Source organism: Tachypleus tridentatus, chromosome 1, assembly GCF_004210375.1.
Source record: "Tachypleus tridentatus isolate NWPU-2018 chromosome 1, ASM421037v1, whole genome shotgun sequence".
Lineage (NCBI taxonomy): Eukaryota > Metazoa > Arthropoda > Merostomata > Xiphosura > Limulidae > Tachypleus > Tachypleus tridentatus.
The window spans coordinates 44,665,728-44,677,970 of NC_134825.1; the positions used below are offsets into that span (position 1 = coordinate 44,665,728).

At 30.7% G+C, this 12,243-nt stretch overlaps 1 protein-coding gene across 9 annotated transcripts in view; it reads left to right on the forward strand.

Moving 5' to 3' along the window:
- Window positions 1-9,524: 9,524 nt before the first annotated feature.
- Window positions 9,525-12,243, forward strand: part of LOC143247282 (charged multivesicular body protein 2a-like) — a 33,560-nt gene continuing 30,841 nt past the window's right edge. For 5 of the 9 annotated variants that reach the window (XR_013026465.1, XR_013026468.1, XR_013026471.1 and 2 more), the window contains exons 1-2: window positions 9,526-9,748; window positions 11,328-11,515. Coding sequence is in view for 6 of the 9 variants with exons in the window: in XM_076495067.1 (XP_076351182.1) it covers window positions 11,342-11,515 (174 nt within the window). In the remaining 3 variants the exon portion in view is untranslated. Of the gene's footprint in view, window positions 9,749-11,327; window positions 11,516-12,243 lie in introns of all 9 variants that reach the window. The other 4 variants (XM_076495056.1, XM_076495089.1, XM_076495103.1 and 1 more) reach the window with 3 other exon arrangements.

The following is a 12,243-nucleotide window of genomic DNA, read 5'->3' on the forward strand; positions in this document are numbered from 1 at the left end:
GACAATAACCATGAAGGCTGGCATCCCTAAAGCACACCTCTTCTCTGCGAAACTTTCCACAATACGTCTAGTGTATGAGGTGATGTTTTCCAAACACCCATTTAAACACTAAACTCGTAAAGAGACCTAAGGGCATGACTGGTATGTTTCATGTGGAAAACCATGAAACCAGTTTTATCTGTCGCTGCTTAAGATATATAACTTGAACTGATATGTCATGGAAACAATTTACCTCGCTTTTCCAAATGAACGGTTATGATCATGGTATGTATTATTGCGTGTAATACATGGATGTCTGAATAGCTTTTCTCTCAGACTTTATGTTCGTGGATTCCTGACAGTTACAAAATACCAAACTTTGCTTACTTTCACAGAGTTAAGACTTATTGTAAGTATCCTTGGTAGTCCTGGGCCCCAAGTTAATTCATATTCGTTTATTTTCAATGCTATTAAATAAATTGTATGTTCATTTTGAAAATTCTAAATTCCTGACAAAAACATCTTTATGATATAAGTGTATTAATACTTTGTGTCGACTGTTAGATACCTTTTTAAAAGTAATCAATTTATGATGCATTACGCTATTTACAAAAGGGTAAAATGTAACTGTTACATTCTGATTTTCTGTGACTTTATAACGCCTGTGATTGTCACAGAGCTTTTTTATTTCTATATTCAAAATCATTTTGATATAACATACTCAACCTTCTCTATTCGTTGGCTAGAAAATGATATTTGTATAATGGAAGTAGTTCAATTATAGCAGTGTAAGGTAATTAATTCTTTTTTAACGTGTCAATTGTACATTTTAGTTGAAAATTCGAAAATATGTTTATGAATCCAATACACATATCTTACATTTTCACTTGAATCCTAATACACGTTAAACTCCAGGAGCATTGATTTTCTTCAATTTCATACGTTAATTCTCTGAATCATTTGCAATCAAATCTCTTGATTAAGAAAAAATATATCTCATATCCAGGATAAGGTATAGTCCATTTATTCCTTTTATTTCTATCCAATCATTAGTGCCTGACCACGTGTGATTTTACATGGAAAACATTTAATAAATTACGGCAATTTGGTGTCCTGTGTCTAACAAGTAAATTAGTTTCTGTCCTTCCAAAATAAAGACATTCTGCAGCAGCTTTAGAAAAAATATATCGATAAAATCTTGGTTTGGATCTTTATAATCTGATTCAAATAAGTGACTCATCTCAATGGAGAATTTTTTGTTCATAATAGCCCTCTCTACTTGTTGTACCAGGCTTTTTTGCTCTAGTTGATGAGCATGGTCATGATAACTGAAATAAATAATAGCAGACCTATTACCATTACTAGAACCTCAATTCCAATAAAGTGTTAAAAATGTGTTCTTTTACCATATGTCTTCTGGTCTTGAATATATTCCCAGTTACATTTGTTGCTTTAAAAGTTCTGACAAGTCTAGTTTCATTTTCTTGACTTGAACATCTACTTACCTAGTTTGTTCATATAAAGAAGTATTCTTAACACGTTTAGCTTTGCATTATTTGTCGCAAAGCCATTGCATTACATGATTGCAAAACTAGCAAAGAACAATATGTATTATTTTAATTGTGATATTTAGGTTCACAGGCAAACAACAGTGAAGTTAAGATATTTGCAATATTACACATTCAGGGCAGTTAAACAGAGAATAAATCAAAATTGGATAGTGAATGAAAGAAATCTAAATAAACAAATAAAAGTTTTATTCACAGTTGGGTGTTATCAAGTTTCTCTCACTTACCGACTGACTTGTAATTCTTTTATCCTTTAACTAGCTACTAAAGAATTAAAGAAAAGCATTTACAAAACATCTACACAGCATAATGCCAAATTAGTAAGCCAGAACCTAACTCTACATAGAACATTTATAGAGATAAAAACCCTTATTTCATATCAACTTGAATAAGTGTCTAAAACACACTTTCACATGAGCTTGTCCTTTTCCAAGAGGTTTGAGATAAACGACCAGAGCTACAAATTTCTATTCAACTGTATGCAATTTTAACCGAGTAAAAGGACTACTACATGTCAACGACCTTTCGACATTAATCATATATGCATCAGCTGCAAATAAATGTATAAAAATACTACTGAATAAAGTTATATTCTATTCTGTTTATGAAAGGGTAAAATTAATGACTATATGACTTACGCCATTCATCAGTTCCATTTGTAATGTTTATCACTTTCCCATCTTTCTCTGTTGGATCCTTTTCTATGATATTATCATAAATGTTTAAGTATTTTAGAGGTATAGCAAGGTAATCTTCGACTTTTCATTGTGGCATGTTTGCCTAGTCTGGTTAAACATTTTATATTTTCTCATAGAATTGAGAAAAAACAAAGACAATTGCACATTTCACAAGTAGTTAATTTATTAACGATCATGGTTTCGTCAGTAAACGCATCATCAGGAACAGTCTGAAATTATTTGTAAACACGTTTGTAAATAGTTTGACAACAGAACCGAAATTAACCTTGACATTTACCTCAAGACTTGTAGGAAAGAGTTTAAGTTTGTTTGATCGTTTGGAACTTTTTCCGGATTTGTTTCTAGGCTTCTATTTGTTTTCATAAAATTTCCAGACTTTCTAGTTTTAACCTTTAATGATATGTAAAAACTGTGCAGTTTTATCCAGATCAAGTTGGTAATTAGTTTCAATAAGGTGGGATGCAAAATTTGAATAATTTTTCCTTAATATCCACCTTCTAAAATGTTCGTTAATTCTCGTTTTTATAGAATGTCCTGTTTGACTTATGTACACACTATTGTAGTCTTGACATGCTAACTGATAAATGCTACTGTTATTATGCTTTTCAATTTTACCTTTGTTGTTACACAATCTATTGCCTAGATTGTACAGTAGAAGATCCTTCTGTAAATTTTTTGTTCAGTCGTTACATATTCTGTGGATAGTTTTTCCAGTGAAGTTTAACTTAAAGTATTTCTTTTTCTTTTTTGTTGCAAAACATATCAGTCTGTGCTTAATGATACTTAGACTGACAAAGCCATTGCCATTAATAAACGGCTTGTAAAACGTACAATTATCTTCATATTTTTCTGAATTCTGTTTGAAGTGTCAATTATATAATACTTTCTTATTTAATTGCTTTATTTATTTTTTTTTTTCATATATCTTGCATCGATGTTTATTAATATTGTTTGTTTTAATTCAAAGTTACTAATATTATGCTGACGCCACTGATTTAGAACTACTGACCACGAGAAAGACAACTGGCTGACAACAACCACTGCCTACTTTTGGACCATCTTTTACCAGTGAACAGTAGGATTAACCATCAAATTATAACACCTCAGTGTTCGAAGGAGTAAGAAAACAACTTCTTTGTTATTCATCTATTACATTAATTTAAGTTTGTGCAGAACTATTTTCTCGTGTAAATGTTGACTTTTTTCCAAGTTTTTTTATTATTTTCATTTTTGGGCAGATTTCTAATGACTCTTGTTGGGATTAAAAGAAAAATATTTTCTCTTTTATAGATGAACGCAGCTGATACATTTGGTCGCTTGTGTCGTCACACATAAAGATGTAAGTAAGTTACTTAAAAAAACAACAAATACGATACTTCAAGTACAGTAACACTTAATTTTTCCACTAAAGGGTGTATTGAGATGAAACCTTGAGTGTTAACCTTCTTTGTGCAAAAGAGTTTTTTAACATAATAATTTTATATTCATCAACTTATCTGACAGAGATCAATCAAGAGTACTTGCATATGGTTAACTTTTAAAACTTCAAGTTCTATGCTGGATACCCTGTATTTTTCCTGAAATGGTCCAAAGGCTACCTGTACCGATAACCTATTTTAACCAGTTCACCACAACGCAACAGCAGTTTGTCTATCAGTCAGTTAGTAAACATTGTAATAATGTCACATAGGGAATGCTTAAATTTACAATTCGTGTTGTCATTATGTAAGCAAAATTTGTGCATGCCATGAATGTCTAAAAGAATTATACGTTCTATAGGCTATAATATATGCATGACATATAACTTCAAAAATAATAAATAAAAATATTTTTATTCTTAATTTTGGTTTTATTTTCTCTTCGGGGACGCTGCGGAAGTACATCTAACATATTAGAATTACTGCTATTATCACGTAACGGCATAATGTCACTTTCACAAGTTAAAATCCCATCTAAGGGAGACATACAGAAATGCATTATCAAATATCATCTTATTTAATGATTACATAACAATACATGTGTTTTGTTAACGATATATTTATCCAGGATTTTTTCTCATTCTTTGGTGTGTTCTCTACTAGAAACGTACCTGTTTGCCACATTGCAGGATATATGTTGTTTCTGTCATAGCGTTCATTGTTCCATAATGAATATTAAAAGCAATTCATGAATGAGCCTGTTTATTTTTATGTTGTTTTCTTGCACAGAAATCACAAAAATATCATCGTTATTATCATTACACTATACTAATTATGTCAGTTTTGTTTTTCTGTACTTTAACAACAAGTGTCCATAATGAAGAACCGCCTGGATTACTTAGGACAGAAAGAGTTAAAATATATTGAATTATGAATAAAAGTTCACTCTATGGGGCTCGGCATTGTCAGTTGGTTAAGACATTTGACTCGTAATCTGAGGGTGGCGGTTTCGAATCCTCCTCGCACCAAACATAGTCACCCTTTTTCGTGGGGGCGTTATAAAATTTTGGTCACTCCCACTGTTCATTAGTAAAAGAGTAGCCCAAGAGTTCACAGTGGGTGGTGATGACTAACTTGGGGGCAGATAGCCCTCGTGTAGCTTTACGAGAAATTAAAAAACAAACAATCACACTATGATACTCTTGAAAGCAGAAATTGACTGAAAGTAAAAGAAAATTTATTGCAATACATTACAGAATACTTTAATTAATAGGCTACAGTTACTGACACTTTCAGCACAAAGTTAGCTTGTCGGGTCAACCTCATGATTTAGATGTACATAATCTTAGTTCAACTTGACAGAGAAGAAATAACACAGAGGTATGATAAAAATAGATCTGCATCATCACCAAAACTCTCGATGGGAGAGCACACTAGAAGCTGTGTAGGTATATGTTGCTTTAGTAGTACTAACGAAAGAAGTTTGAATAAAAACTCTTCTTAAAATATATTAAATAAACAGTAGTGTTATAAATGTGTTGTGGGAAACATGATCATTTCAGCCAAGGGTGTAAAGAATAAATCACCAAGGAGATAATATCCAAAAGATGAGTCTTAGGGTCCAACGAAAAAAAAAAAAAAGAGAGATAACCATTAGTGAGAAACAAAAAACAAAAATTATTCGACTTATTGAAAAGGGTTCAACTGAGAACAACCAATTTACTCCAAACGAGATAGGAAATTCGTTATTTAAAGAAACCAATCTGCGAGTCAATCAATTTATTGATGGTACGTCTTACAGTGTGTTGATCGACACTGTGTCTACAATTATAACCATCAATAAAGAATGAAAATTGATTGAAGCACACAGAAATTGGACATAAAGTTCCACAAGAGAACAGTTGGAAGTTATCTTTGGTGTAGAAGCTTATCCACGCATCATGATTTGTGGGTAATAGACAATGAGAAATAATGCATATTGGGAACTGTCTTCACATGGGGATATAGATGCAAGAATTAACTAGTTTCAAATAGCTTCACAGTTTATTAATACAATATCTCTGTGTACTACATGGCGACTACTACAATAGAAAATGGTCTTCTAGTGACAACAATGATAGCAATTATTGTATCAGCAAGTAAAAACTCATATAAGGATTTGTTAGAAATAAAGTTCCATCTACTTTTTGGGTTGTAGTAGAACTAAACACCTGAACATGCAATGATGAATTAATGGTTAAAACTCTCAAGGATCTCAAACAACTATCATCTTTAGAGTCATGAACACAACTACCATAAAATTCAAGTAAAATATGTATAGGACATTGCAAGCTACTAAGCTGTATATATATATATATATATATATATATATTACTTCCTCATCGTATGACATCAGAAGTGATCATCTATGAAATGAAGTTTAAAAAAGTCTCGTATCAAATCCTCAATTGAGAACAATTTACTGTCTCACTTAAAAGAGCTATATAACCGAAACTGGGGAGTTCGTTCTTGATTGACTCACAAAAACTCAGTGGACCTCATGACTTAAGCTAAACAAAAAAAATATTTTAATAAGACTGATGCTGAAAAACACATCATTTGCCTAGATAACTCCCACTCGCAAAATAAACCGAGGAGACATCAAGGAACAAGAAGTAATATAACGAAATACTAGTTTTTTGGGTATCATCTATTGTATGTATGCAAAAGAAATGCACAAGGTTGTGCATTGACTAGAGGAAGATAAATGAAGTTACAAAGAAGGATGCCCGCTTATCCACTATCAGAAATGCATGTTTTATGAATGATCACAATAAAATGAGTACTGAACCTAACCAGCTTTGCCAGTCAATTCAATAAAACCCCACCTTAAATATCATACTTAGTAAACCCAGTTGGTATCAGAAAGGTAAAATGAGATTTTGCTTGAGCCGGTTGAACTATAGTCATAAACATATGTTTTTCTATGTAAGCTATTGGAGACCATGATTTTTGAAATAAAAATATACGAGACTGTATTAAATGTATATATTTGTTTTGTATAATGTGGATTTTAAGTCCAAAGATTTTGTAATTTGTTAATTGAAGATTAATTTTTCATAAGCTTTTAATAACAGAAATATCAAATGTTGCAGAATTTATAGCATATTAGTTAGGAATAAAGTGTTTCTGATATCTTTTCTGAATAACTACAAGTTTAAGTTTGTTAAGTTAAAAATTCTCTTCATCTTTATTTATTAACTAATATAATTTGTGGTAGTTTAAATGTGAAAGTTTAAGAAGATACGTTTAGTTTAATAATTGCGAGAAGTTTTTGATTTCTACTGATTTACTTTTGAAAACCATCTTCAACAAATAGTTTGTAAAGTTTCTATAGCATTTATCCATAGTTTCAAAATCGCATGCAGTTCTGTTTTACTACAACTTACTATAGTTGCGCAGAGCGTCACAAGGCACTTGCACATCGTAGCGTTACCCCAAATCCCCAGTTGGTATCTTGGAAGGTCAGAATAGAAAACCACAATCGATTTCATGCTGAAACGCTAATGAATTCCGTACTCTGTACCTTTTAAATTCCCAACAACGCCTTTGGTGCTATTTGTATATTAATCACGTGATTGTTTTAAACTCATTAAAATAAAAAATAAAAGACTCTTGTAACTAGAATAATATGCTTATTTAAAATATGCTGAAGAAAATAAACATGGCAATTCTTGGGATAGAATATTTTAAGTTTCAAATACGTGATTCTCTTACGACTTCATAAAAAGAACATCCAAATTTTCAATTTGAAGCGTATCTAACACATACTTTAAATATGGTTTTAAGGAAAAATGGCCTATATGGTGATTTTACCTCTTATTAATAAAGGTAATTCCATAAAGATGTTATAATAATTATTTTTATCTCTGTGGGTTTCGTGTCTTATCTATGACTCACACTTCAATAATAGTTTCAATTATAACCAAAAACTAAAAGAAAGCCAATTAATTTTTAACTATATATATATAAACATGACATCAAGATAAAATCAAAAGTTTTAACTAGTTCTGCAACAATAACAGGGTGAAGTTATACACCTAGGTCTTTTTGTTGTTTTTTTAACAATTAGCAGATGGCAGTTGTAACCGGAACACTGTGTTTGTTAGGTCTCATATGGCCTAATAAGATCTATGTTAAACATAAAATATCGTTCATTAAGAATGTATTGTGGTCGAAATAATATTATACGCTCATTCTTCTTGAAAATCCTAAGGTATTAAATAAAAAATGTAATTAAAGATATATATAGTGAAACCAACACCTAATGTTATAATAAGTATTACTAATTACAATCTTGCTTCACCAGCTCAGATAGGGCATTCGCATAATAAGAAATATTCAGTTGTGGTTTAATGTGGTGTATCATTAAAACCATTTGACTTAAATTTGTCCCCCAGCAGGACAGTAATAAGCCTACAGACTTACAGTACTAAAATCAGGGGTTTGATTTCGCTCTTTGGACAAAATAAATAGCCCGGTGAACTTTACCATTAAAATACACACAAGACCAAAACTTGTGATAACGCATGAAATTTTGAGCATTACACTGCTTACGTAAATAGTGTTCCAGTGAATATTTTGTCTCCCTCATATGCATATGAGGTAGTAGGGGTGAGGGCTGGGAGCGGTAGTCCCCAAACTTATAATACGTGTGGACAAGCAGGCAAATTTGTAATTTTCATTCGGAAAAAAATTAGAAGCAAAAAATATAATTTCATTGGGGTAAAAACTGTACAGCGTACAGCCACTCTGAAAAATCCCCCACATACTATGAGTGTTCCTCTCTAGCCCGGATGATCGATTTTGATAATGAATGAAAGGCCTTTTGTGCAGTGATCTGCAATACTCTTATAGATAGATAAGGCATCACGTACTATAGAGGTCAAATAAATGAAATAATAATAAAAACGAGTTGCCGAACCACCTGTTGTCACCACTACATCATGGAAACTAAGTCACTTAAAATTTTTACAAATACTGCTATATTTCAAAAGCAAGTAAACAATACATAATATATCCTTGTATTACACACCTTCTGTATATCTTGTATCCATGAATTTCTTTGTTCTATTCAGTAAGTTGGTCGCAGTTACTTTTGATTGAATAGATAATCTATGTTTAGTTAATAATGTTCCGCTAAGGCGTTAGCATTAGTGTTACCTTGGTTTAAGACTTTTGCATGCTCTGCAAGCTTAGAAAGAAGTTTTCTGTTAATCACCCTAGTATAGTATTCACTACATACAGAACATGATGGTTTGTAAAAGAAATTTGTGTCAGTTTATTGTCCTGATCTTCTTTGTTTTATAATTGGACAATATTTCTTAATAAATATTTTATTCTTTCTAAACTCAGATAAAATTACAGAACCTTTTAAATATTTTTTTTTTATCCTTGGACTATTTTTAACAATTGTTAAACACATTGTTACTAACATAGGGAACTGTACAAGCAGCAATGTTTTTTTAAATTCTTGAACTGTGGACCCAGCAGGGCCAGGTGGTTAAGGTACTGGACTCGTAATCCGAGTTACGCGGGTTTGAATTCCCGTTACACCAAACATGCTAGACCTTTCAGCAGTGAAGGTGTTATAATGATACGGTCAATCCCACTATTCGTTGGTAAAAGAGTAGCCCAAGAGTTGGCGGTGGGTGATGATGACTAACTGCCTTCCCTCTAGTCTTACACTGATAAATTAGGGACGGCTAGCACAGATAGCCCTCTAGTAGCTCTGTGCGAAATTCACACAACTTCAAACAACATTGTGCATTTTTAAGAAAGTGTTATTATTTTATGAGTAATTAGGTATTTTTCTATTTGAAAAAATAATTGTGTTTGTTTCAAGTGGAAAATAATTTTTTGTTTGTTTGATAATTTGAGTTGATAGTCTAATTTATTTCAGTTTCAGTAATTTCTAATCTTAACTGACCTCTATTGAAAATCTGTGTTGTTTATGTAGTTTCAGTTGTGTTTGTAAATTGTGGGTGTTTTCAATGTTATCGTGTAAAAAGAAGTAAACCAACCTTCAACGTGAAGAACGTTTATTGTAAGTGTATTGAAATTAAGTAGTTATAATTTATAGTTTTAAGTAAAGACTGAAGTTACAACCACACAGCTTACCTCTATAAAGTTTTTGTTAGTTTTAGTGTCACCAATATTACTGCTTATGTTTTGATTGTTGTCATCGTTGCTTGGCTCTTGAGTTAAACTTTAAGTTCTAACTTGTAATTCTTATTCTTAAGTTTGTGTAACGCAATCTGGAGTTTATTATGAGACATTTCTGTAAGCGTAAATAACATAAGATCACGACTTATGTCTCCAGAACATAACTTTATTCATTCAACATTTCGCTTTTTCAATTTAGAACTGCGCCAAGAGCTATCGATATCCCACAACTTACAAGTTCGCTAATCCAGTTTAGAACTTGGATGTTTTATTCACATTTTATTGTTATATTGATGGATAACAGTAGACGACACATATTTTGAGACTGTTAACATTGACAGTATTGCTAATGGCAGTATCATTATGAATTGCATGTACTGTACTAGATTAAAATTTAATTAAACATTTAGAATTTGAAGTCCCCCTAACTCAGTAAGGGCTTAAACAAGTTATTAAGAAAAAGTTATTGCCTTAGTTCCAGACTTAGGTCTTAAAAACGATTTTATTCCAAAGCAAGATGTATGATGACTACATAAATTTAAAGGAAGTGTCATTGCAAATTGTTTTACCCAGTTATATTATAACTCTGTAAGTTATGGTATATTTATTGCAAAAATAACAAACAATAAGAGACTCAAGAATATTGATAACTTACATTACAGCTTTACCTTTAGTGTTTACACATTTTTGAAATGCTAAACATTGTACTGTTTTAAGAAATTTTAAGAAAATGCTAACAAATTTCATTCATGTTTTATCTATTCAAAACAATTATATTACCATTTACATACAGATATCTATCTTAAGAATTTTACATTTTTCTACTTTAAACATTTTTGTTTTATTATTATTTTATAAGTTTTTTTCTGAGACATGTCATCAGCTTGAATTGCCTCTTTTTAAAAAGTAAAGTCTTAATATGTTTGAAATTTATTATTTGTTGCAAAATATTCAGTATGTTAAGTTATTAAATATTTGTCATTTTAGTGTTTTTGTGTAGTAAATTTTATTGTTAATTTATTTTTATAAACAGTCAATTATTTTGATAAAAGATCATAAAAATGCTTTATGTATAGTGATTTTATGCAAATTTTTAGTGAAATTTGTTCATTTATTTATTTATTATTATTAGTTAAAACTTAGTCATTTCCGAATTGTGAATGTTCATTTTTCATAACATTTAGAAGCCATCATTACTTTAAATTCCAGATTTACAAAATATTTAATCAAAGTTTCTGATATGAATAATAAGTTCATAACAACAAAATACTACAGTAGTTAATGTCTATAAAAAACTGTTTATTCTTGATCAATACCATAATGTTGAACTTGTTTTAAAAAAATGTGAATAAGCTCTTGTCAGTTGTTTTTTTTGTGATATAGAAAAATTGAATGCTATTAGTGTTTTATATATTTGTTTGACATTTTTATTTCATAAAGTTCTTATTTCATTTTTGCAGTCATTGTTGACATAATGGCACTGGAATTCTTATTTGGTCGTCGTAAGACACCAGAAGAGATGCTTCGACAAAATCAAAGGGCTTTAAATAAAGCTATGAGAGATCTAGATAGAGAGAGAGCAAAAATGGAACAGCAAGAAAAGAAGTTGATTATAGATATTAAAAAGATGGCTAAAGATAATCAGATGGTATGTTGATGTGTTTGCAGAATATTTCATTATTTTGTCTAATTTTTAGCCTTTTTATTATTAAAATCTAAACATTAATTTCTGAAACAATGGTTACCTTTATAAATAGAATGCCAGCACTAATACCATAATATTTTTATTTTTCAATTTTAATATATTAATAATTTTATATTTATAAATAGCTTTCTGGAAGTCTGTTTTAGCATAACAAGTTCAGAAATATAATAAACATAGTTATTCCAGTTTTTATCAAAAATGTATAACCAAAATTGCTTTTTTTTAACATTATGACCAATGACTGCCATAACAAAAACAAATTTTTTTTTTAGTGTTATGTATGTATAGACTGTACTGTATGTTTATTGTATGGAATCAAGGCTTAATGAACACAAACTGTAAAAGCTCAGATGTACTGGAGTACTAATATATTAGTGAATATCACATTTTAGTGAAAAGTTGTATTATCTCAGAAATCAAAGGCATTTCTACCATAGAATGTTTTATTTTTTAAATCAAAAATGTGTGTATGAGAGATCTTGCATTATTCCATTACAATCTATTTGTTGACCAACTGCTAAAGTAGCCATTAATACCAATAGAGAACCTAAAATGCTCATCACCATTTGGTCACATATTATCAGTGTAGATTTGTTAGTGTTGTTTTATGGCGGCATTGACAAGAACAAAGCAAAATCACCAAAAATTTATTATGGATATAGGAGGATCCA